Source organism: Grampus griseus (genome assembly GCF_964374135.1).
Source record: "Grampus griseus genome assembly, chromosome: 13".
Taxonomy (NCBI): Eukaryota; Metazoa; Chordata; class Mammalia; order Artiodactyla; family Delphinidae; genus Grampus; species Grampus griseus.
This window is the reverse complement of record NC_139007.1, coordinates 49191434-49219316: the sequence shown is the minus strand read 5'-3', so window position 1 is coordinate 49219316 and position 27883 is coordinate 49191434. Positions and strand designations below refer to the sequence as shown.

Below are 27883 nucleotides of genomic sequence, written 5' to 3'. Positions count from 1 at the left end.
AATTTACCTACTGTAGATCTGCTTTTTTTTTTTTTTTTTTTGCGGTATGCGGGCCTCTCACTGTTGTGGCCTCTCCTGTTGCGGAGCACAGGCTCCGGACGCGCAGGCTCAGCAACCGTGGCTCATGGGCCCAGCCGCTCTGTGGCATGTGGGATCTTCCCGGACCGGGGCACGAACCCGTGTCCCCTGCATCGGCAGGCGGACTCTCAACCACTGCGCCACCAGGGAAGCCCTAGATCTGCTTTTTGCTCGTGCAATTTAAAGGGAGTATTATATCATGTGATTGTCCCTCTTCTAAGATATACCTTTTTCTGTGATTGTTACCCCTTCTCAAATAAAAGATAGCACGTGTAAGAAGTAATGGGAAGGAGTAGAAGGAACAGAAGTGGGTTTAAGTGGGTAGTGAAGATAAAGGTGAGTAGAAATGAGTGCAAGGAAGAATGGGTTTTTGAAGGTTTGAGTGGAAGTAAACTAAAGAGTGAGGAAGATTATCTTGGAGATAGTACTTTGAGTTCTCAGAGACGCTATTTGTTCTTTTGCCTTCTAATTCTTTAGAGCCTCTCAAGTATATTTGTCACGTCAAAAGTTCTCCAAAATGGCAGTTTTTCAAAGTCATTTTTTTGTTGCTATTTATCAATTTATGCGTAAGAATTAGGATCTTAAGAGTAAGTCCATCTAGGAAGTAGTTCTGTCAAGGAGGTTGCACCTTAGATAAACTTATGACAAACGTGAAACAGATCACTATACTTTTGGGCAAAAGTGTGTGCTTATGAATGGTGTCTCAGGTTCTGACTAAGCAGAAGCTAGGGAGGGGCTGTGTGATTGGTGACATGATGATCATTGATTCCCCTCTTTCAAGAATTGACAAGTCAGGGAGTGTCCTCATGAAATTTTTGTAGAAGTCCCAAGGCAGTTTGACCAGTTGCCTTTGCATGAGTTTGTTGCTGGTAGCCACTCATCTCAGGGCTGGCTTGGATATGATTGACTGGATTAGAGACTTTCTGGACTGTGCCTCCTTTTGTTTCCTATGAACACTCCCTTATATATTCAGTAGATGCAAGCTAAACCAAAAGAAGACAGGAGTTCAGAGTCTACAAATAACAACAAAAGCAAAATGAACACAGAAGAATAAGCAGGTTAATAGTAGAACTATTGACCAAATGGTGCTCCTCCAAAACAAAAGGCCACTTTGTACAAAGACCTATTTCATTACAAATCCAAGGAAAATAAAATCTAGCAATGAGAACTCAGTGAAGCAAGTTGAAGCTTAGATCATTGTTGAGACAGACTCACGTGGTGGCAGATCTGAAGGATTATCAAAGTATGGGACTTGGGGACCCAGTGAACACTCTTCTTTGAGGACCCCATGGAATGATGCCAAATGAGAATCCTCAAGGTAATCTCAATGTAAGCTCCAGAATCATTGAGGGTTAAGACCACTGTTCAGTATCTGAAACAATGCATAAAACTGAGTTTATTGCTTACTTAATTATGCAAAGCAGATTGTTAATATAAAATTTCGGGGAAAACTTGGAACTCAGGTTGGGCTTTCAGAGGTGAGAGTGAGTTCATGCCAACTGTAGATTTCCTGGAATGTGTCTGTTGTTGGCTGACTTTTAGAAGAAAGGGGCTAACTGATTGGTTTGCTTACAAAAGTATGTTCATTGAGATCTGTTGACATGTCATGATTAACAAGGTTTTAAACTTGTTATAGATACCTGTTAACCATGGTTATATAGAAATATGGTTCTGGTTTTTATCTATAGAACAATTGCTCATTTTCAAGGATAGTGGGAAATTTTTTTATTAATGAGTAGGTGTTATTCTGGGAAAGAGGGGTGATGGTTAAGGTAGTGGTGGGAAAATATTTCAGGGCCATGGAATAGCATGTTTAAAGGCTTTAGGGATTGGAAAACACATAGTACACTTGGAAACTGCACATATTTCGTATGGCTGGGCATAGATTGCTAAGAGAAATGTGAATTAGTATTAGAGAAATTTCCTGAAAATCAGTTCCCTGAAAGCTAATATTAAGTGGATGATGTTTTTTGAAAAGTTCTTAGATGCTTTAAATTGGGTCTGTGCCAGTTGACCTCAGTTTGTTTCATTCATGTATGAGGCAGGATAGGGCCTTATAATTCCATTAAAAATAGGAAAGAGCTACTTAAGGGGAATCTTAAGCCCTTTCCCTTTTGCAGATAAAAATGAGTTTGTTGTTGATTTCAGGTTTGAATGTGTTTCAAATTCAGTTGGTGTGCATTGACTGGTGAGATTTTTAGTGGATTTGCTTTTAATGAATTGGTCATTTGACTGGTCACATGTTGAACTGGCTTTTGGTGACAGACTTTTACACAAGTAAATGTATTTCTCTGTGTGTGTGTGTGGCTGCAGAGGGGGACATCTGGAGGATGAGAGGAATAAGACTAATGTTAGATCATTAAAAAGTTCTTATTGTCAAATTTAGGAGATTGGCCTTTATTCTGGAGGTTTAGTGAGCCACTGATAGATTTTCATGTACTGAAGTAATATCATATTAGGGCTTTGGAAAATTTGGAAAATGGGCTGAAGGTGCTAGGTGGAGATAGTTTTTACTTCAATACTTCTCCCCTAAGAGGCTTTGCAGTAATCCAAGCAAAAGATGATGGAAACATGAATTAAGGCTATGACAGTGTATTGGGATAAATGGGTGGACTCAGGAGTACTATATTTAGAGTGTAGGTTTTAGAGGACTTGGCTTTTTGAAAGGGGTTTCGGTGAGGACTTACTCATTTGAATGTCTATCATTCTTTGGTCATATCGAGTTTGAGATCCAGATTTCTGGGGGGAAGTTTCATTTTATTGATCTGGATCCTAAAGTTTGATTTAGATAAGACATAGATATGGAAGGGGGTTCCCTAAGCCCACCCCCAGATTTGATGATTTGCTGGGAGGACTTATAGGAGTCAGCACATAGTTGTACTCCCAGATATGATTTCTTACAGAAAAAAGATACAAAGCAAAACTGGTGTAGGGAAGAGGCGCATTGGGTAAAGTCTGGAAGATACCAAGCATGGGCCTCCAAGAGTCTTTTTTGCCAGTGGGGTCACACAGGACTCCACTTAATTTCTCCAGTGTCAAATTGTGACTGCTCATGTGAAATGTTGTTTACCAGGGTAGCTCATTAGAGACTCAGTGCCCATTTTCTTTTTAAATTGGGGGTTAATCATGTTGGCACCTTCTGCCTGCTACACACCAGGGATTCCACATTCCCAGAAGGAAAACAGACGTTCAGCATAAACCACATTGTTTGTACAGTTTAGTACAGTTCTTAGAATGGGGGGAAGCTCCTGAAATCCAAGTTCCCAGATGCTGGTTAAGGACCAATCTTGTAAGCAGGCCTTTCTAATGATAGAAATCCTGCCGTGTTAACTCTTTTGCATGAAACTGAGGCCATAAGAATGAATGAGACTAGGAAATCTATCAATTCCTTGATTCCATGATTATGAACTTGCCTCTATCCACACAACCTCCATCTTTTTCCCATCTAAAGCTTAACCCTTCCTTCCACTTAGGTCCTAGCTGCTCCTGCTCTTAGACACCTTTCTGTCAATTATCCTTTCTCTCCTGCATAGTCAAACTTTCTATTTACTTAAACATGACCATATCCTTCCAACCTGAGGAATTCATTCTTGACTCTAAGATCCCACCCCTATGTTTTACTCGTTTTTTTCTTTTACAACCAGCCTTCTTGCAAATGAAAATTGTACTATAGCTGCCTTTACGTTTTCCATTCCTATTCCTTATAGTTAGTTTTATTCCCCAAACTCCCCTGAAACTGATCTTTTCAAAGTCACCAAAAACCTTCTTATTACCAGATCTAACAGTTATCACTCCTTGTCTCACTGGTGGCCTCTATTTTATTTGAGAGTTAGAATGAGAGGGCATCTACAGGAAGTATGTAGGTGCAGAAGAAAGGGAGAAGATCGGAAATCTCTGCTTGAGGAGAATGGGAGAAGGAGGTAGAATAAAGACTATCAGAGAATCGCTGGGTATAGAAGTTGGAGGTCAATTTTTATGACTGTTCTTTGGATTGAGTTTTTTTTAATAGTTTTTAGCAATTCTGGTATCTAAGATAGAAATGAAGGCTAGATCCAGTTCACATTTTGCTGGCTAAGTAGGAAGAAAAAACTCAAAGGCAAGGGAGCTGGGGATATTGGCAAGATAATTTTTAAAGTCATGGCCAGAATTTTTGCATCTTTCACTATAAAATGTAAAGGACAGTTGTATTTTTGCCTTGACACCAACATTGTGACAATGTTATATTTGTTGGTTTACAAATATTTTCTGTGTTTCCCAGAATGATGCCATAGTTAAAATGTAACTGGGGAGACTGAGCTTTAATGGCCTGGAAAGGTGCTATTCTAGATTTTCTGAATATTTTTCTTAAATATTTTCCCAGCGTATTTTATAACCTTGACTAACTTCTTTTAATACATGGACTTGTGGACTTAAACTTCTGGAATTAATAAGCTATTATTTTATTAGATAACTACAGCAGTTCAGCAGTGTGTTCAGTACTTTGAGTTGTGTAAGACCATGAAAGCTGATGAGGTTTTGGAACATTCAAAGCCTTGTGGTAAGTATGATATTTTGTTACATTTTAAAAATGGTAAATTTTGTTAATAAAAATAGCTTAGTAATTTATTTTTTAATATCATGATAAATTAGATTGCTTTTGCTAATACAAAATACTTTCCACAAATTTAAGATATACCACAATGATGACTTTTTATAGCCGATCTACATTTGAGGTTATTGTAGTGAATCTTACCATCTGAAGTTCTTCAGTTCATACCACGGTGTATGTCCTAGTGTGTTATGCTGCAATAATACACTAGAGGAAGAAAGAATGAATATATCAGCCATTTATGCATTTTAGTGGGAGGAAAGTTTCTGTTTTATAAAATACTGTCTTATTATTGGACATGTCACCCCACTCTGTGATTCTTCTCTGCTTATCCTCAGTCTGAGCTAAAATATCCTAGTTATTTCATAATCTGGCCCTAATATATCCAATCTCATATCTAGTTATTGATTAAAATGAATCTTCTCTTAGAAGGCATACCAGTGCCTGTATACTTTGTTATTCCTACTCCAGCTGCCACTATCCATAATGCCCTACAATGATATAAATCTTATTGTGAAAGAATAAACTGTTTTCAGGAAGCTTCCTTTGCCTAGTGTGAATTTTTATTGCCCTTTTGCTTACGTCACACAACTTGCCATGTGAATTTGATGTCTTTTATCATTCTATTTTATGTCACTTCTCTAAGCAAATATTAAGTTCTTTGAGAATATGAAGATATCTTATAATTTTCTTTATCCCTGAGTAAATTCTTAACTCAAGGAAAATGGTCAAAGACCAATTATTAACAGGTTTCAATAGATAAGTATTTTGTAGTAGAGGAGAAAGTACAGAAGCCAGAACTTCGAGAGACAAAAAAGGTATATAAGTTGATATATATATTCTATCATCTGTAAATTCATAAATTTTTCTAATCTAGTATTAAAACGTTGTATCTAGCTTTTTTTCCCCTCTACCACTCTCCTAGCCCTTCATGGCTTTGATTTTTTCCCTGTCTAGTGAAGACCTCTGGGTGCTTCACTGCATTCTTTTGACATTTCTTTCAAAATTTTTGCTTTCTTTCAGAGTTTCCTGCCTGCACTTACTCAACTTTAGATCATCTCTGGTCCTCAGAAAATTGAACAGAGAGCGTTGTAACGTTAAATTGATGGTGCACTGATGTATTTCTCTGGCTTCCATGGCTCTTTGTGTTGCTTTGGAATCAACTTAGATATTCTTTCTTCAGTGTTCCACCAGTCCCATCAAACCCCTGCCTTGTTCCTGCCTACTTTTCTCTCGAGGAAACCTTGCATCCTACTTTACTGAGAAAAATGGAACATTTTGGATATGAAATCCCCAAATGTCCTGCATCTATACCTACAGATGCATATTTATATGCCCTTATCAGTATTCCCTTCTCCAGGCTACAATGAAGAGTAATCCTTCCATTCCAGATTGATCTATTCGACTGTTCTTGATTCTGTTTGCATCTGGTGTTTTTTTTTTTTTTTTTTTTTAAGAACCAGGACATTGCTTCATTTGTTGTTTTGTCTCCCCTTCTATTGGTACCTTTCCTTGCATTCTCTAAACCTACTCATATCTTTCATATAAAAAACTGAGCAAGTTCATATGTACCTCACATCTCTCTGCTTCCCTTAAGAAAAAAGGCCTTCCAAGTGTTTAATATGTACCCAGGTCCCATTTCTTACCGCCTATTCACTTCTCAACCATGGAAATGAGGCTTTTATTTCTATGGTGCAGTGATCTTCCCATTATTAACTTTCTCTTCTTTCTTGCCCTCATTTTATAGCATTCGCCTCTCTTGACCCTTTCCCTCATCTTCCTAGTACCACTCTTTGATTTCTTCATTCTCATCTAATAAGTTTTTCTTAGTCACTTGAAAGGCTCTTTTCTTTATATGTCTGTACTCACAAAAGTTTTGCCTTTTATTTTTTTTTTCAGCTTAGTCTACCTGTTCTTTCTTGAAGGAGCCCATTCATTCTCATGGTTTCAAATATTACATATTTATATATATAAGTGATGACTCCGAAATATTTAAGTCTATACTCCTTTCATGAATTCCAGACCAATGTACTCATTATATTTAGTATTCTATCTGGAAGATCCATGGCAACTTCAATATTAAAATATCAAGGACTGAAATCACTATTCTCTTTCTAAACATTTTTTCTTCAGAATTAAATAGAAGAAGAATTTACTATGTACACAGATATCTGAGTTAGGAACTTGAGAAATTTTTTAATCTTTTCATGGTCTGCATGTAATTCTGGTTAAGGCATATTGATTTCAGTTCCTTAAACATTTGTCTGCTGTTCTCCATTCTTTTCTCTTATGGAGGTTTTTGTTCATGATTTTCCTGATGAGTCTTACTTTAAGCCTTGGCCTTCTTCCATTCACCTTTCCATGTTGCCATCAGAGTCAGTTTTCCACATGCATGTTTGATTTCTTTCCTGCTTGAAACCCTTTAATATCATCCCAATTGCCTCTATAATAAAGCCCGTACTCTTTCTGCAGCTCAGTCGTATGTGATCAGCTACCTTCTAGCTTTTGTTTCTCCTACTTGTCCTCGCTATGCTCTGTGTATATCAGGCTGTTTGCCGTACTCTGAATTGGAAGCCCAGTTTCATGCTGCTTCTTGGTTTTTGACACCAGCAAATAGTTCAGGGTCTTAAATAAAAGAGGTACTCAATAGACCTCAAATGTATGGATGAATGAGTGAATAAATGATATATGTTAGAAGGAGTCTGTATTTTAGAGATTGTAATTTCTTTTGCAAACATGGTTATAAATATCGTTTGTAGTACTGGCTTTTAATTGGTAGAATTAAACAATAAGTAATGTTTTATATTCCTTTCTTAACTTGAAGTATCTTTATAATGAGAGATAACTAACAATCTTATGGTGTTTGTTTTAGAATGAACACTGTATGCATGTTGTACTTTTCTGAGGTTTGACAAATTTTATTATGAATGCTTTTCTTCAGATTTAGGTGTCTTAAAGTCTCTTGGGAAACAGTAAAGAATGTTTAAAAAAACTTACACCGAGTGTCTCCATTATAGACTGCAGCCTTGTTTAATATTCAGCCTTGTTTAATGAAATAACTACTGTAAAATATAATGACATTAAAACAAATGTAATTGTTTTTCTTTTAAGGGAATAAGCAGAAAACTTTCTACTACTCAGGACAAGAATTACAATATATTTATTTCATTCACTCACTGTGCCTTTTAGGAAGATTATTGATCTATACACAAGGCAGAAAGCTATTTCCTATAAAGCTGAAGAATAGAAAAGGTAAGTGCAATTAGATATGAATATGTTCAGGTATGGTAAGATTTGTGCTATGGATTTTTAAAATTTAGAGGTTTGGCTTGGTCTCTCCTAGGGTACTGAGCAACGTACCTTTTGTTCTGCTGACAGGCTTACATATCGAAGTGTTATTATTTTTTTTTGTTTTTCAGTATGTACTTCTTCCTATATGTATAATTTTATTTTCCCTGTCTTTAATGTTTTCCTTATTTTTTCTCTGACCTTCAAAATCCTAGATATACTGGATGATCCAAATCTGGATACAGAGCTGGCAGTCCTTGTTTAAGTTCTGGTTCCCCTAAAAACTAGCTGAGATCTTTGGGCAAATCACTGAACTATTCGTTTCTTTATCTGTAAAAACTAGAATATCAGTGCTGGACTCAGGGAATATTTGAGATGATCACAGAGAAGAGGTTTGGGAATAGTATTTTATAAACTGCAAAGCCCTGTACCATATGATATATTACTATATTATTGTTACCCTAAGTCCCATTTTTAAAGTTTTCTCCTTCAGAATTCACATGCTGTTAGTTGTCTTCCTTACTTTCCTTAAAACTTTTGTCTATTCTAGGAATATAGTACAGAGTAGAGATCAGCAAACTTTGCCTGTAAAGTGCAAGATAATAAATATTTTGGGCTTTTTGGGCCACATACTGTCTCTGTTGCATATTCTTTGTGTGTGTATATATGCACACGCATGCATGTGCAAAAAAGTTAACGCATTAGGCAAGAGACCACTATCCTTAGAAAGGGCTGCTTGCAAGGCTGGACTTTGGCTGGCATCTAGGAACTTGGATTTTTCACTGTTGCCAGAACTAATAACATTTTAGGCACAGTGAGCCACTCTTAATACAAACAATGTGTTTTAAGCTGAAAACCTGCTTTCCTTCTGGGTGTCTGGAATCCTGGTATGTATTGGGCAGAGAGTGCTTATGCATATGATCAGTCTCCAATAAAAAACTTTGCACATTGACTCTCTAATGACCTTCCTTGGTAGACAGCATTTCACATGTGTTGTCACAACTTGTTGTTGGAAGAATTAAGTGTATTCTGTGTGATTCCTTGGGAGAGGACTCTTGGACAGTTGTACCTGGTTTGCTCTTGATTTCACCCTATGTGCCTTTTCCCTTTGATTTTACTTTGTTTCCTTTTGTTGTAATAAATCATAGCTGGGGGTATTACTGTATGTTTAATTCTGAGTCCTCCTAGTGAATCTGGGAATGGTGTTGAGGACCCTGACATGTTTTACACACCTTTTAAAAATGGAAAAATCATTCTTAGCTTGCAGGCCTTACAAAATTAGGATATGATGGCTATATATTCCCATTCCTGTTATAAAGTATCTTCATTTTGAACATTTTATACTGTTTCCTAGTTGTTTTGCTTAAACCTTTTCTCCATGGTTAAGTTGATTGTGAACTCCTTAAGAAAAAGTGTTTTATGTACTTTTATGTGGTACTGCCATATAATCCTACGTATAGTGGGCATGCAGAGAAATGACTTTCAAGAAAAGAGCTGCCGTTGTATAGGATATTGTTAACTTTACAGAAATAGAAAGATTAATGTATATTTGTGATGTTTCAGGTGTTTAACTTAAATTTATGTCTATCATCCAACTTATTTAGCATTTTTAATTGACTTTTGACAGCAACATTTTGGCCTATCAGATGTCACAGATCATCTCAAAACTCAGTTTTGAGACATCTATCCTACTGTATTTAGTATAGGTCAGCATTCACTTTTAATTCACATGTGCTTTCACCAGAAATTTTTTATGTAAGCTTCTATAACAGGTGTTGGTAAACTACAGCCCATAGACCAAATCTGATACACTGTTCTGTATGGTTTTTGAGCTAAGATTAGCTTGTATATTCTTAAATTATTGGGAAAACTTAATGTGTGGTGGGGAAAAAATATATAAAATTCAAATTTCAGCATACATAAATTTTTTTTGGAAAATAGCCACACTCATTCATTTGCAAATTGTCTATGGCTACTTTAGTGCATCAAGAGCAAAGCTGAATCTTTGTGACAGACTGGCCACAAAGCCTACACTATTCACTATCTGCTCAAGGTTTGCTAACCTCTATTCTACAGTGCTATATAGGTAAGTTAGCTGGACCAACATGTTAAGCTGAATTTTACTGCTCCTAATTGAATAAACTGAAACAGCCCTGATCAGATTCATAGATCTTTCTATGGTAGGTTTATATTAAATGATTGGTTCAACATAAGTGGTAAAACTACACCTTCACATAGCACATATTGCATCATTTACCCTTGTTATCTTTTAATTTACTATGTCTAATTTATTCTTCCTGATATAATCTTGGATTATAGCCCCTTTCTCCCTAATTGTACCACGGTCTTTATGAAACCTCAGATTAGGAGGATGGAAGCTTAGTTAAAATTTTTCTAAGTTGTAAACATATGCTAGAAAATAACTTTTTTTTTTCCTTCCTTTTTGAAGATTCAGTATCCCTTGCAGATCTGCTGGTTCTGTTTACGCAACTTATCTATTACTCACCAAGTTGTCCAAAGATGACATCACCTGGTCATTTAGGTAATTCTGCTTCTATTGTTACTATAAATAGAGAAACAGAAACCATCTAAAAATATTCTATTTTCTGGATGTTTTGAGTGATGGACCTAGTTTAGTAAAGAGGTTTCATTAAGGTGCAGCATTATTCATAAGAAATTACATTGGTCCTCCCAGCCGGCTTCACAGGAGAATTCTATCAAACGTTTAGAGAAGAGCTAACACTGATCCTTCTCAAACTCTTCTAAAAAACTTCATTCTACGAAGTCACCATCACCCTGATACCAAAACCAGATAAAAATATCACAAAAAAAGAAAATTATAGACCAATATCACTGATGAACATAGATGCAAAAATCCTGAACAAAATACTAGCAGACAGAATCCAACAGCACATTAAAAGGATCATACACCATGATCAAGTGGGATTTATCCCAGAGATGCAAGGATTCTTCAGTATACGTAAATCAGTGTGACACACCACATTAACAAATTAAGGAATAAAAACCATATGATCATCTCAATAGATGCAGAAAAAGCTTTTGAAAAAATTCAACACCAATTTATGATAAAAAACTCTCCAGAAAATGGGCATAGAGGGAAGCTACCTCAACATAATAAAGGCCATATATGACAAACCCACAGCAAGCATCATACTCAATGGTGAAAAACAAAGCATTTCCACTAAGATCAGGAGCAAGGCAAGGATGTCCACTTGCCACTATTATTCAACATAGTTTTGGAAGTCGTAGCCACAGCAGTCAGAGAAGAAAAAGAAATAAAAGGAATACAAGTTGGAAAAGAAGTAAAACTCACTGTTTGCTGATGATGTGATACTATACATAGAAAATCTTAAAGATGCCAGCAGAAAAATCACTAGAACAAATCAATGAATTTGGTAAGGTTGCAGAATACAAAATTAATGCCCAGAAATCTCTGGCATTCCTATACACCAACAACGAAAAATCAGAAAGAGAAATTAAGGAAACACTCCCATTTACCATTGTAACAAAAAGCATAAAATACCTAGGAATAAACTTAGCTAGGGAGACAAAAGACCTGTATGCAGAAAACTATAAGACTCTGATGAAAGAAATTAAAGATGATACAACAGATGGAGAGATATACCATGTTCTTGGATTGGAAGAATCGAAATTGTGAAAATGACTCTACTACCCAAAGCAATCTACAGATTTATTGCAATCCCTATCAAATTACCAATGGCATTCTTCACAGAATTAGAACAAAAAATCTTACAGTTCATGTGGAAACACAAAAGACCCCCGAATAGCCAAAGCAATCTTGAGAAAGAACAATGGAGTTGGGGGAATCAGGCTCCCCGACTTCAAACTATACCACAAAGCTACAGTAATCAAGAGAGTATGGTACTGGCACAAAAATGGAAATATAGATCAAGAGTACAGGTTAGAATGCCCAGAGATAAACCCACGCAAATATGGGCACCTAATTTACAACAAAGGAGGCAAGAACATACAGTGGAGAAAAGACAGTCTCTTCAGTAACTGGTGCTGTGAAAACTGGACAGTTACATGTAAAAGAATGAAATTAGAACACTACCTAACACCATACAAAGATAAACTTCAAATGGATTAAAGACTTAATTGTAAGATCAGGCACTATTAAAACTATTAGAGGAAAACATAGGAAAAACACTGACATAAACCACAGTAAGATCTTTTTTAACCTATCTCCTAGAGTAACAGAAATAAAAACAAAAATAAACAAATGGGACTTAAAAGGTTTTGCACAGCGAAGGAAACCATAAACAAGACAAAAAGACAACCCTCAGAATGGGAGAAAATATTTGCAAATGAAACAATAGATAAAGGATTGATCTCCAGAATATACAAACAGCTCATGGAGCTCAAGTATCAAGAAAACAATCCAGTTATAAAATGGGCAGAAGACCTAAATAGACATTTCATCAAGGAAGACATACAGCCAAGAGGCACATGAAAAGATGCTCAAAACCACTAATTATTAGAGAAATGCAAATCAAAACTACAATGAGGTATCACCTCACGCTGGTCAGAATGGCCATTATCAAAAAAATGCTGGAAAGGGTGTGGTGAAAAGGGAACCCTCCTGCACTGTTGGTGGGAATGTAAATTGATAACAACCACTATGGAAAACAGTGTGGAGGTTCTTTAAAAAACTAAAAATAGAACTACCATATGACCCAGCAATCCCACTACTGGGCATATACCCTGAGAAAACCATAATTCAAAAAGAGACATGTACCACAGTGTTCATTGCAGCACTATTTACAATAGCCGGACATGGAACCAATCTATATGTCCATCGACAGATCAATGGATAAAGAAGATGTGGCACATATATACAATGGAATATTACTCAGCCATAAAAAGGAACAAAATTGAGTTATTTGTAGTGAGGTGGATGGACCTAGAGTCTGTCATACAGAGTGAAGTACATCAGAAAGAGAAAACTACCGTATGCCAACGTATATATATGGAATCTAAAAAAAAGAAATGGTTCTGATGAACCTAGTTGCAGGGCAGGAATAAAGAGGTAGACATAGAGAATGGACTTGATGACATGGGATGGGAGGGGGAAGCTGGGGCAAAGTGAGAGTAGCATTGACATATATACACTACTGAATGTAAAATAGTTGGCTGGTGGGAAACAGCAGTGTAGCACAGGGAGTACAGCTTGGTACTTTGTGATGACCTAGAGGGGTGGGCTAGGGAGGAAGGGAGGGAGGCTCAAGAGGGAGGGGATATGGGGACATGTGTATGCATATGGCTGATTCGCTTTGTTGTGCAGCAGAAACTAACAGGGTATTGTGAAGCAATTATACTCCAATAAAGATCTATTAAAAAAAAAAGTAAAAAAAGGAAATACCTTGGTCCTGGAAGTAAACCATGAAATTTAATTTTTTTCACTGATATTTAAGGTGTATATTTTTATTTAGAACCAATTTTGCTGAGAATTCTGATGTTTAAGATCAAGATGTTCTTAAACGATATTAAGATAAGTTCGATAGGTACTAGTGTGTTCTTTATTGCTATTTTATATCCTTTATATTTTCTTGGGTGTTTTGATCAACTTGCTTGTTTCAGCTTATATCCAGTACTTATTTTCAGGGTCGTCTTTTATTGAAGAATAAAGCAAAGGAAAACCTTTTCTTTTTTTCAGAAAAATACCTTTTAGTCTTATAACTGTTGGCTGACTTATAAAATTTTTTTAAAAATGTTAACATTTAAAAGATAACTTGTATTGATATTCAAAGGAAAAAGTTTGTTTTCAAAGTAAAACACTTAATAACAACCCGCCTCCCCCCCGCCCCCGATTTATAGACTCAGACATTCTAAACGTGGAAGTTACTTTAGAAATGATGGTACAAATTCTTAGAGGAACACAGGTGAATCACAGAAAAAAATTATTTGGGTCATATATTAGTGTTGTAATACATCTATCAATTGGTAGGTTTTATCCATGCAATTATAACGGCCTATTAGTCCTAACAACGTTTCTCATACTTTTTCTGCCTTTAAGGTATTGATATTTACATGTATAAAGTACTAGGTTAGGTACCCCTGCTACATGCTCCTACAGCATACTATGCTTCCTTTATGAAAAATATTATCCTTTGTTATAATTGATAATGTCTTGGTTTACCATCTTGTGAACTATTTGTCTTATTTACTTCTTTGTCTACGTAGTACTCAAAAGTAGCAGAAAGTTGGATGAATGAATGAATAATGGTCAGATGCTCATCAGTAGTCTCTCACTGCAAACAGCATTTCTCATCTTGAGCTGGTTAAAAAAATCACTGAACTTTTCTGTTTTCCCTTTCTGTCAAGTATTTGCTTAGTGTATTTATGGAGTATGGAATATTGTAGTATAAATTAAGAACTTTGGTGTTTTAGTCTTGTATCTTACTAGGACAACCTTACATTACTAACTTTTGTAAAGCACTGTTTTTTAAAACTTTATTATTTTCATGTAAAACACTATTTTGTTCAGTATATTAGGAGTTCAAGTGTCTGGAAATGTTAATTTATGAAACTAAAAATACCATATTTATTTTAGGGACTGTTCCCCATATTATATTTATTTGTATCTGTGTCTTCCTATATATATATTTTAAAACAAAGTCTTAAAAATTCTCATTCATTTCATTGGTTTTATGGTAACATAAGAAGTATTCTAGTCTCCATTAAAGTTTCTCCTCTGCCTTCTTTTTGTCTGTGTTTTGTCTTAATGACTCTAATTTTCTACGAGGCTTGACACCTGAAGACACTTTCTTCTTTTTTAAGAAAAAGAAGAAAAGTGAATACAATAAGTAAGGTGTTTGCCAGGAGGGGAGAAGTTGTAAATTTGTTTCAGACCACATTCTCACTATCAAGCAGAGCTTTAATGTCAAACAGCAAATGATCTCATGGTGTCTTTTGGTATTTATATTATCATTTACTCACTTTTATTAACTTGAAGATAAGTTAAGCTAACATTGTCTTAAGTTTAAGGTCATAATTTGGTAATAAATCATCCTTTGGGCATCCTTTAATTAACCTTGATGAGCTTTTTGGAACAGCAGTAGTTAACAGAAATAAAAGATATAATAATGTTCTAAGTTTTAATTTTCAAAAAATACTTCTTTTTTATCAGAGAATTACTCTCCTGCAAGTATGGTAACTGAAATTCTTTGTATACTCTGTGATCAAAAAGAATGTGCAATTGAATGTTTATATAACAACACTGTGATCGAGGCTCTTCTTCAACCTATTCATAACCTAATGAAAGGAACTAAGGTTAGTATTAAAGAGTCTCTTAATTGGATATTAGTGAATATTCAGTGGGACTTCTAAATTTGATAATCTGAAGTATTATACCATTTTCCTTGTAAATGTATTTTGAATCTTAGTTTATACAATCAGTTGATTTTAGTTATGACAATGGGGGGGGAAAAGTACATATAACATCTTAAACTTTTTTTGGTCAGGCTTAGATTGTAAGGACTAAAGTTACTATATTAAGCTATTTGTTTTGCAAATCTAATAAGTCTTGTGAATGTTCTGTTGTTTGTTTTAATGGCAACTGTATAGCCTTTGGAAATATTTTCCTGAAGAGCCAGCTTTGTTTTACATGAAGAACAAGTACTACTTTAGAAAAACTTATAATTATCCCAGTTCTGAACATACGTATATGTCTCTTTACAGGTTGTACAGTATATTTCCTTACATTATATAACTTAACTTTCACAGCTGAGGCTGAAAGAAGCAAATTGCGTAATGTCAGACATTTAACAGGTGGAAGAGTTGGTACCGCTACCACTAGTGCAGTCTAATATATCTCTCCACTTTTTATGACTTAAATTTCTGGGGAATGACTTAAAGCTTTATCAGTAGGCTACAGGTTTTTGCCTTTCCATGTCCGTGTTTTGTAGTGTTTTTATTAGCTTCGTCTCCCTTTGCCCACCTCTCAATGGGCTGGGCAGCTGCTCACCCATTCAAGTATTCATTATTTATTGCTCATTTAGAAAACATTAAGCATTTATGTGAATGTAGTACAAAGTATGGAATTCTGGGAAAGTAAGTAGATATAATGAAAGTATTTTGACCTTAGTCAACCTCAGGGAAACGAGATGAGCAGAGAAGAAACAAATAGAGCATAATACACAACTGAATATTATAGAATGCCATGAAGTAAATTGTGAAACGTAAACCACACACCAGAGCTGAGAAATGTACTCCTGAATCTTGAGCCATAGCTGTTGTTTGCTTCTTTGCTTCATACATCTATCTTTAACTTTCTGTTTTCTTTTGGCATCTTTCTTTACCAGTATGTACTGGTAAAGCTAGTTTTAGTACTTTTAAGAATCAAAAGTGGGGAAATATGATTGGTCCAACCTATGTTTTCTCATTAGATGACATCATTGGCTATTTGCCAGCCCATGAATTGGTTGTCCTTAGTCACACCTACAACTCATGACCCAACAACCAGGTGTAGGAAGGGATGGTATCCCTTAGAAGAGATGGTAGTATATTAGATACCATGTATAATAAAATTAGATTGGATATACAGGAACCCAGTGAGTGAGAAGTAAAGGGCAAAGAAGAAGAGCTACTGCATTTGTCAACTAGAATTATATACATATAAAACTGTGATAGCAGCAATTTTTTCAACTGTCTTAATAATCAATAATTGATTTGGGTAAAAAGTGTGTATGTATTTGCCTTATCAACTGTGCTGGTACGAGAATATAATCTAATGACACATTTAATTCAGACATTATTTCACAGCCAAACAATCAACTTTTTTTGTTGTGGTAATATAACTTTATTGGACTACATGACCACCCTTGAATGTTAGTCTGTGATATGTTAGTGTGTCTTAAAATTATATGATATATTTAATGTACAGGCTGCTCCAAATTGCTCTGAAACAGCTTTAATTCATGTAGCTGATATTTTGGCAAGAATTGCTTCTGTAGAAGAAGGACTTATTCTGCTACTTTATGGAGAAAATATGAGCTCTCCTGAAGAAAAAAGGTATGTTTCTGTTTTGAATTTGTGGAATTTTTTAGCATATTTTCTCATACCTGATTTAAAGTTTCCCAAAATTTTGTCATATATTAATGAAAATCAGGATAACTATTCTAGATATAGTTAGGTTTCCTGATCAACTGCTAATATATTAGATCATCAGAAAGTTGCAGGAGTAACCAGGATTATGGATTATACAGGCAGAGTAGGTCTTGATGTCTGCAACTTCAAAATAAGAATAGGAGGGTTCACTCTACATGGGATCTTTTTTGCTTCCTTGGACTGTACTCTTTCAACTTCTAAAGCCACACATGATTGATTTCAAGTTAACCACACAATGGAAATGCTGACTACTTCCACATCTTCCTTCTCTAACCCCTACTCTGTTCTATCTCCTGGCTTAGCCAATGGTAACATTTTGGTTATGCTTCCAGACTTTCTCTGCACCTATAATGATGCATCAAGTATATATGTTCATGTTTATAGAATTCTTTCTCATTTCAAAAATGGTGTATACATTACTCTGCAGTTTTTTTTGTGTGTAACCAAAGCATCTTCCTAGGTGAATGAAACATTTTTAATAGCTCTATGATACTTTTTTGTATGCTTTACCATAATTTATTCAAACTTCTGTCCAATTATTGGATATCAAGTTTGTTTAGGATTTTGCCTTCATAAATAACACCACAGTGAGTGTTCTTTTATCCTGTTGAAGTGGTAGATTACATTAATTAACTTTCTGAATATTGAACCAGCTTTGCGTACCTAGAATAATTGTTTTTATACATTGTTAAATTTGATTTGCTAATATTAGTAGAGGATTTTTGTCTGTGAGAGAGATTGGTCTGTAGTTTTTGTGATCTTTGGTCTTACTGTAAAATGCTGGTCTCATAAGTTAGGAAGCGTTCTGCGTCTATCTTATGGAAGAGATTTGGCATAATTTCTTAAATGTTTGATAGAATTCACCAGTGTACCTATTTGGGTGTGGTGTTTTCTGTTTAGGAAGATTATTATTTATTCTATTTCTTTAATAGATATGGGTTTGTTCAGATTGTTAGAATTTTGGCAGGTTGTGTCTTTCAAGGAATTGGTCCACTTAATCTAAGTTTTAAATTTGTGGGCATAGAGGGTTTTTTTGTTTGTTTGTTTTTTGTTTTTTTTTACAGTATTCCTTTATTACCCTTTTAAAGTCTATGGGATTAGTAGAGACGGCCCCTCTTAATTCTGATGTTAATTTGCTTCTACTTTTTTTTTTTTCTGCCTCTAACCTGGCTAGAGGCTTTTCAGTTTTACTGATCTTTTTAAAAAACTAGCTTTCCCCCTCTCTGTTCATTTCCTGTTTTTAATTTGACTGATTTCTGTTGTAGTTTTTATTGTCTTCTTCCTTTTGGATTTAGTTTCATTTTCCATGGTGAAAGCTTAGATTATTGAATTTTAGGTTTTCTTTCTAATATGTACATTCAATGATATAAATTTCCCTCTAAGCACTGCTTTTGCTGCATCTGACAATTGAGTTGTGTTTTCCTTTTCATTAGTTCAAAATATTTTTAAACATCTCTGGAGACTTCTTTGACCTATGAGTTATTTATGGGTCAGAGAGTATATTTTGTATGATTTATATTTTTAATTTGTTAACATGTGTTTTATGACCCAGAATGTGGTCTCTTAGTGAATGTTATGTCTTATGTGAGCTTGAGAAAAATGTATATTCTGCTATTGAAGTATTCTATACATACCAGTTATGTACTGTTGGTAGTTGGTGGTGTTCAGCTCTGTGCTTACTAGCTTCATGCTGGATCTGTCAATTACTGACAGAGGGGTGTTGAAATTTCAGACTATATCAGTGAATTCATCTTTTTCTCCTTGCATTTCTGTTAGTTTCTGCTTCATGTATTTTGATACTATTGGGTGCATACACATTAAGGATCGTTATGTCCTTTTGGAAAATTGACCCCCTTTATTATGTAATCTGCCCTTTGCATAATTTTCCTTGCTGTGAAGTCTGAAATTAATATAGCTACTCCAGCTTTCTCTTGATTGTCAGCATATGTCTTTCTTCATCCCTTTACTTTTTTTTTTTTTTTTTTTTTTTTTTGGCGGTACGTGGGCCTCTCACTGTTGTGGCCTCTCCCATTGCGGAGCACAGGCTCCGGATGCGCAGGCTCAGCGGCCATGGCTCATGGGCCCAGCCGCTCCGTGGCATGTGGGATCTTCCCGGACTGGGGCACGAACCCGTGCCCCCTGCATCGGCAGGCGGACTCTCAACCACTGTGCCACCAGGGAAGCCCCTTCATCCCTTTACTTTTAATCTATCTTTGTCATTATATTTAAAATGCACTTCTATAGATACCACATAACTGAGTCTTGTTTTTTAATCTAGTCTGACAGTCTTTCTTTTAATTGATTCTTGTCATTTAGAGTGATTTGATATGATTGGATTAATATCTACCGTATTTGTTACTGTTTTCTGTTTTGCCTTTATTCTTCCTTTTTTGTGTGTGTTCCGCACTTTTTCTGCCATCTGTTTTTTTTTTTTTTCCATCGTGTGTTTTAATCTGTTTACATCTGGGAACATACTGTCTTTCTGATAATAGTCACACAAGACCAAGGTCTTTTGTTGGGTCACCGTTTAATCCTCACAGTGGCTAAGGAGGGGGCCTCTGTGGTCATCTTCATTATATAGATGGAGACTTTGAGGCTTGGCTTTCGATAACTTTGATTTAGTATAAGAGAAGTAGTTTTTTTCTTTTTTTTTCTTTTTGACCTATTTTGCACTAATGAAAAATTTCTTTTCTCTGCTATACAAAAGTAACACATACTCCGGACAGTGAACTTGGGAAGGAGGAACGGAGCATTAGTAACTAAATTGAGAGGCAGCACTGAGTGAGGGTTAGTCACACGAGCCCTGGTTCAGACTACTTGGGTTCACATCCTAGCTCCACCGCTCAGTCATTCCTCACCTGTGAATTAGGGATAATCAGCACCACCTGACTCACAGGGCTGTCAACACTTTAAGCCAGTTACTACATGTGAGGCAGTACGGGTTAGTTAGCTTTTAGTGTGTGCACATGTGCCTTATAAAAAGTGGGCTTGTGCCTTGTGTTCAAGTACTTAATACGTTTTGTAGAAGATAAGCTTTCTGAACTCCTACCTTTGAACAGAATAAATACATCTTCATAGTTGGTTGATAGCTTGGCTAGGTGGGGAGACTGGAAACATTGTTACATTGCCTCCTGCATCCACTATTGCCAAGTTCCATGGCTGAGTTTCTTTCTCAGGAGCCTTTTTTTAAAAAAATTTTTTTATAGTATCCACTACAAAGGAGTAAAGTGATGAATTTTATTTATTTATTTATTTTTGGCTGCATTGGGTCTTCGTTGCTGCATGGGCTTTCTCTAGTTACGGTGAGCGGGGGCTGCTCTTCGTTGCAGTGCGCGGGCTTCTCATTGCGATAGCTTGTTTCGTTGTGGAGCACAGGCTTCTAGGTGCACGGGCTTCAGTAGTTGTGGCTCGCGGGCTCTAGAGCGCAGGCTCAGTAGTTGTGGCGCATGGGCTTAGTTGCTCCACGGCATGTGGGATATTCCCGGACCAGGGCTTGAACCCGTGTCCCCTGCATTGGCAGGTGGATTCTTAACCACTGCGCCACCAGGGAAGTCCCCAGGAGGCTTTTTTACCTCTGAAACTTTCCAGGACCTAATGTTTCTTGAGGGTATGACTTACGCTGGGCCTTTTTTCCTTTTCTCAGGCATTAGCTGGACAATGTTAGGGAGAGGACTTGCATTCTTTGGCACAGGGGACTTTGCTTCTGTTGTGAGTTTGATCACTTTCTCTGCTTCTGTTTTCTCTTTTTGGTGCTCCTGTGAATTGGTTGTTGAATTTCCAGGTGTGATCCTCTGGGTCCCTTAGCTTTTCCCTCATAGTCCTGCCTTTTTGATCTTTTTCGTTACGTAGGAGATGTTCTTGGATTTATTTTGATAGTGATTTTTACTTTCTAATACTTGGTTTGATATGTTTTAAGCTCGTCGGATGGGCCAGGTTTTCCATGCCTGGTTCCCAGATCCTGTAGTTTAGTTGGGGAGGGGCCCTTCTGGTCCAGAATGCTGACTTCAGCCCCTCTCGAACTCCCTGTCTAGTTGGGCACCTCATGGCTCTCCTCAGCTATGCCTGGCTTCCAGCTCTGAGCCTGTTAGGCTTACCTTCTTCAGAGCAGCTTCGTCCGGTAGAGCTTTATGTGATGATGGTATGTTCTAGACCTGAACTGTCTAGTAACGTTACCACTAGACACGTATGGCTGTTGAGCACTTAACATATGGCTAGTGTGACAGAACTGAGTTGTAACTTTTACTTGCTTTTAAATTAAAAAAATTAAATGTGGTTAATGGCTATGGTATTCACCACTCTAGAGAATAAACCTCTAGTCTTTTGGCAGGATGGGGAATTGGGGCTATGGGTTGGGAGACCTTAGACTACTACTCCTGTGTTCAGCCCCACCTGCATCCTGCCCTGGGCTGTGCTTGGTGCCTGAGACCTCTGGGCTTGGGCTGTGCCTTGCTTCTGCTCAGTTCTGCAGGTCTGCTTCTTCCTGGGCTGCTCCTCAGTTACCACATGTCTCACTGCCGCTTTCCACCTCTAAGTCACTGCTGACATCTTTTAGCTATTGTTCTTCTCTTTTCCATTGTGGGTTTATATCTCTATTTCTTGATCCCTGTTTTTCTGGGGCTCGGCGGGGAGGGTGCTGAGATAAGCATGTGGTCTAATCTTCCATGAGTAATCCGTTTTCCTGATCTTCTATTCTTATTTGCTGTGATATTCTTCCCAAATCACTCTCAGCCCAGTAGTTAGCCGTTCTTTTCTATTGCTTGAGTTCTCTTCTTTGGGTTCAGCTTTTCATGTTATTGGTTCTTTAAGACAAAATGGATGTAGACAAGGGCTCTGCCGCTTAGTTTTTTAAGTTGGGGAGTTTCCAGCTAGACCTTTCCTGAACGGGATTTTGATCAGCAGCTCTGTGTGGACCAGTGTGGTGAGTTGATTGGCAAATTTTCTCTGAGAGAATAAGGGCGTTGCTGGGAATTTTCTATTATATTGAGGACATTTCAGATGCCAGAATTAAGAAGACTTTTATCTTAGGAGTTCACTTCTCTCTCTGGAGAAGCCTTCACTTTCCCTAAACATTTGTTCAGAATTCTGCCTTGGTATAAAAGCTGCTCATGCTTCTGAGGTGAGCGTGGGGCAGGGGCAGATCAGACTCCTCCCCACTTTGGGCCCCACTGCATTTGCTGACTCTGAGCTCAGAGCTCCATCATGAGCTCTCCGCTTCTGCATTCCAGGCAGGGTTTTTATACTGTGGGTTCCTCTGCCTCTGTAATCTGGAGCTGCTCCCTCCCTGTCTGCCTTCTCCCAGAAGTCTTTAAAACCTCTTTCTCTTCCCATTCTTGCCATTGTTCAGGGGTTTTCCCTTTTATACAACTGTATTCTTATTTTACTGGGCTCTCCTGAGCAATGGGAGGCAGATGTGTATGGACACCTGCGTATACCTTCTTTGGCTTTAACTGAGCTGAGCATTTTATGATTCAGTCTTCTTCTTTCCTAGCATATCAATTATACTTTTCTTTTTCTTTCTTTTTAGTGGTTGCCCTTACGTTTGTAATACATATTTACAGCTGAATTAGCTGTAACTACTGGTATTAAATCTTCTTTCAAATAACACTATACCACTTAACAGGTAGTGCAAGAACCTTATAAGAATACTCGCAGCTCCTCCTTCCTATCCCTTATAACTTTGTTGTCATTTCACTATTCCACAGGTATAATCATCAAATACTTGTTTGCAATTATTATTCTGAAAAAACTTATCTATTAGGTCAATTAGTAATACACGAAAAATTTGTATTCTTTATGAAGTACCTTATATACTAGGCTTTTTTAAATTTCAAAGTAGACTGCCCTAAAAATGGTATTGCTGGGTCAGAGCAGCATGTATATTTTATATTTCATGGGTACTACCAGATGATTTTCCAATGTTGTAGAATTTTACCTTCTTGCTGGCAGTGTGTGAGAAGCATGAAGAGTACCCTTCTTTCCATATTCTTGTCAAGACTACATAATCAGTTTGACTGTATTTTGGCAAGCTAATGGATGAAAGACCTTGTTTTGATTCATATTGTCCAACTCTTGTTATGTTTGAGCATCTCATTGCTCCTATGGAGATACGGTTTTGGGCTATTTCCATTTCTTTTTTTTTTTTCAGTTTACTTTTTATTTTTAAAAATTTTATTGGAGTATAGTTGCTTTACAATGTTGTGTTAGTTTCTACTGTACAGCAAAGTGAATCAGCTATATGTATATATATATCCCCTGTCTTGGATTTTCTTCCTGTTTAGGTCACCACAGAGCACTGAGTAGAGTTCCCTGTGCTATGCAGTGGGTTCTCATTAGTTATCTATTTTATACATAGTATCAATAGTGTGTATATGTTAATCCCACTCTCCCAATTCATCCCACTTGCCCCTTTCACCCTTGGTATCCATACGTTTGTTCTCTACGTCTTTGTCTCTATTTATGCTTTGTAAATAAGATCGTCTATACCAATTTTTTCAGATTCCACATATATGTGTTAATGTACGATATTTGTTTTTCTCTTTCTGACTGACTTCACTCTCCATCCACATCTCTACAAATGACCCAATTTCGTTCCTTTTTATGGCGGAGTAATATTCCATTGTATGTGTGTACCGAATCTTCTTTATCCATTCCTCTGTTGATGGACATTTAGGTTGTTTCTACGCCCTGCCTATTGTAAATAGTGCTGCAGTGAACATTGGGGTGCATGTGTCTTTTTGAATTATGGTTTTCTCTGGGTATATGCCCAGTAGTGGGATTTCCGGGTCACATGGTAGTTCTATTTTAGTATTTTTAAGGAACCTCCATACTGTTCTCCATAGTGGCTGTATCAATTTACATTCCCACCAACAGTGAAAGAGGATTCCCTTTTCTCCACACCCTTTCCAGCATTTATTGTTTCTAGATTTTTGATGATGGCCATTCTGACTGGTGTGAGATGATATCTCATTGTAGTTTTGATTTGCATTCCTCTAATAATTAGTGATGTTGAGCATTTTTTCATGTGGTTGGCCATCTATATGTCTTCTTTGGAGAAATGTCTATTTAGGTCTTCTGCCCATTTTTGGATTGGGTTGTTTGTTTTTTTTTGGTATTGAGCTGCATGAGCTGTTTGTATATTTTGGAGATTAATCCTTTGTCCATTGCTTCGTTTGCAAATATTTTCTCCCATTCTGAAGGTTGTCTTTTCATCTTGTATATGATTTCCTTTGCTGTGCAAAAGCTTTTAAGTCCCATTTGTTTATTTTTGTTTTTATTTCTGTTACTCTAGGAGGTGGGTCAAAAAAGATCTTGCTGTGGTTTTTTTATGTCAAGGAGTGTTCTGCCTATGTTTTCCTCTAAGAGTTTGATAGTGTCTGGCCTTACATTTAGGTCTTTAATCCATTTTGAGTTTATTTTTGTGTATGGTGTTAGGAAGTGTTCTAATTTCATTCTTTTACATGTAGCTGTCCAGTTTTCCCAGCACCAATTATCGAAGAGGCTGTCTTTTCTCCATTGTATATTCTGGCCTTCTTTGTCACAGATTAGGTGACCATTGGTGTGTGGTTTTATCTCTGGGCTTTCTATCCTGTTCCATTGATCTGTATTTCTGTTTTTGTGTCAGTACCATGTTGTCTCGATTACTGTAGCTTTGTAGTAGAGTCTGAAGTCAGGGAGCCTGATTCCTCCAGCTCCTTTTTTATTTTTTCTCAAGATTGCTTTTGCTATTCGAGGTCTTTTGTGTTTCCATACAAATTGTAAAATTTTTTGTTCGAGTTCTGTGAACAATGCCATTGGTAATTTGATAGGGATTGCACTGAATCTGTAGATTGCTATGGGTAGTATAGTCATTTTCACAATATTGATTCTTCCAATCCAAGAACATGGTATATCTCTCCATCTATTTGTTTTGTCTTTGATTTCTTTCATCAGTATCTTATATTTTTCTGCATGCAGGTCTTTTGCCTCCTTAGGTAGGTTTATTCCTAGGTATTTTATTCTTTTTGTTGCAGTGGTAAATGGTATTGTTTCCTTAATTTCTCTTTCTGACCTTTCATTGTTGGTATATAGGAATGATTCCTTTTCATAGCTTCAGCCCACTCTTTTAGTTTGATTTTTTTTCACCGACTCTGAGTTACGTGTACACACAGTGAACATACAAAGCTTATTATAAAAAGCTCCTTCCTTGTTCTCCAGAGGCAGCTACTTTTGGCTGCTTTAGATGTTTCCTTTAGAGCTTACATCTAGATCATTAAATAATGCACTTATAATACTTTTAGATTTTAGTTTAACATATTATTCATTGACTTATTACAATGATTTATATCTCTCTCTCCTTATCTCCCCCAGCCCACCTGCATGTACAGCACTTAGTCTCTCCCTTCCCTCTATCAGTGCAATATAGTTGAGCCAATAGTCTTGGTTGGAATCATACTGTATCTACCCTACCATGAGCAACCTTCACAGCCCAGCCATATCATTACTTTCACAACTTGTTTTCTTTGGAGTTAGTTTTATTTCTTTTGTTGGCATTAATTTTCAGTGTACTTAACTTTCCTAACATTATATCATCTTGCAGTATATTCAAATGCTAGACAAATTCTATCAATTTTTATCAAAGACTTTTTTAGCCTTCTGATCTACTTTATTCAGACTAGTTCCTGGCTTGGTCTGGTGCATAGCTTTTATCCTTGTAATGACCTTTATCATCACTAGGATGACTTTTTCCCCACCTCCTCTGGAAGCTTTTCAGTCTTCTGTTGCCTGTTAGTATTCTGAAATTTTATGATGTTTCTTGATGAAGTTCTATTCTTAACCTATTTGATGGACTTTTTTAATCTAAAGATTTATGTCTTTCAGTTTAAGAAAAATAGTTGGATTTCATTTCTTTTTTGTCTTTGTTTTTACATAATATGACTTTATTCATATGAAATGTGAAAAATAGACAAATTCATAGCAACAAAGTGAATTTGTGGTTGCTGGGGGCCAAAAGTTGGGGCAATGATCTTCTGTTTTCTCTTAAACTCTCATTGGGATTTAGACTTCCCTATCTGTTCTATGCATGTTTTTTTGTTTTGTTTTGTTTTTTAACTTTCTAGCAAATTGCCTCAGCTTGCTTTATTTTAAGGACTTCTACTGAAATTTTTATTTCTACTTCTTTTTTAAGAGTACATTCTTACTCTACTGCCCTATTATTTTAATTTGTTTTTTATTTTATGTGAGTTTTAAAGGTTACTTTACATTTACAGTTATTACAAAATCTTGGCTGTATTCCCCATGTTGTACAATGCATCCTTGAGCCTGTCTTACACCCAGTAGTTGTTTGTACCTCCCACTCTTCCACCCCTATATTGCCCCTCCCCCTCCCCACTGGTAACCACTAGTTTGTTCTCTTATCTGTGAGTCTGCTGCTTTTTTGTTATATTCACTAGTTGTATTTTTTAGATTCCACATATAAGTGATATCATACAGTATTTGTCTCTCTGTCTGACTTATTTCACTTAGGCTAATGCCCTCCAAGTCCATGGATATTGATGCAGATGGCAGAAGTTCATTTGTTTTTATGACTGAGTAGTATTCCACTGTGTGTGTGTGTGTGTGTGTGTGTATATATATATATGTGTGTGTGTGTGTGTGTGTATATGTATACACACACACACCACATCTTCTTTATCCATTCATCTGTTGATGGACACTTAGGTTGCTTCCACTGTAAATAATGCTCCTATGAACACTGGGGTGCATATACCTTTTCAAATTAGTGTTTTTGTTTCTTTTGGATATATACTCAGGAGTGGAATTGCTGGGTTATATAGTAGTTTTATTTTTAATTTTTTTGAGAAACTCTGTATGGTTTTCTACAGTGGTTGCACCAATTTACATTTCCCACCAGCAGTGTTCCCTTTTCTCTGCATCCTCACCTCTACATCCTAACATTTGTTATTTGTGTTCTTTCTGATGATAGCCATTCTTACAGGTGTGAGGTGAAATCTCATTGTGGTTTTGATTTGCATTTCCCTGTTGATTTAGCAGTGTTGAACATCTTTTCACGTGCCTATTGGCCATCTGCATTTTTTCTTTGGAAAATATGTCTATTCAGTTCTGCCCATTTTTTAATCTGGGTTTGGTTTGTTTTTGATGTTGAGTTGTATAAGCTGTTTATATATGTTGGATATTAACCCCTTATCGGTCATATCATTTACAAATATCTTCTCCCATTCAGTAGGCTGTCTTTCATTTTATTGATGGTTTCCTTTGCTGTGCAAAAAGCTGTTTAGTTTAATTAGGTCCCACTTGTTAATTTTTGCTTTTATTTCCTTTAGGAGATGGATCAAAAAAAATATTGCTATGATTTTATGTCCAAGAGTGTTCTTACTAGCATCCTATTCTTGTTTCATGAGTGTAAGTTCTTCTTACCTCTGTGAAGGTAATGAAGTTTTCATTTGTCATTTTATTTTTATGTTCAAATAGACTTTTGTATTTGTTATCTTGGTCTCTGACTTTTTAAATCAGGTTTCTTCAAGTATATTAAAGTTAGTAAAAAGCTGCTTGAAACTCATGCAGGGAAGTGTGACTTGTCACTTGTGGCCTTTGCTGAAGGGGAACCTTGCCATGGTATTGTTTGAGGAACCTTTAATGTAAGTATCTTTAGTCTTGTCTTTGTTCTGGTCAGAGTCCATGAAGAAGGCTCTTACAGTTAGCTGCCTGAAGAGAGTATAAGCCTAGTGAGAGAAGACCACTGAATGCAAAAGGTGATGGGTCTCAAGCTTTAGTATATAAAAC

At 36.5% G+C, this 27883-nt stretch overlaps 1 protein-coding gene across 1 annotated transcript in view; it reads left to right on the top strand.

Annotated features, from left to right (window-relative positions):
- Positions 1-27883, top strand: part of TBC1D32 (TBC1 domain family member 32) — a 184002-nt gene that overhangs the window by 38521 nt on the left and 117598 nt on the right. Inside the window, exons 12-16 of the mRNA XM_082669226.1 lie at positions 4525-4615; positions 7778-7918; positions 10404-10496; positions 15126-15268; positions 16881-17008. Of these exons, the coding sequence (XP_082525352.1) occupies positions 4525-4615; positions 7778-7918; positions 10404-10496; positions 15126-15268; positions 16881-17008 (596 nt within the window). The remainder of the gene's footprint in view (positions 1-4524; positions 4616-7777; positions 7919-10403; positions 10497-15125; positions 15269-16880; positions 17009-27883) is intronic.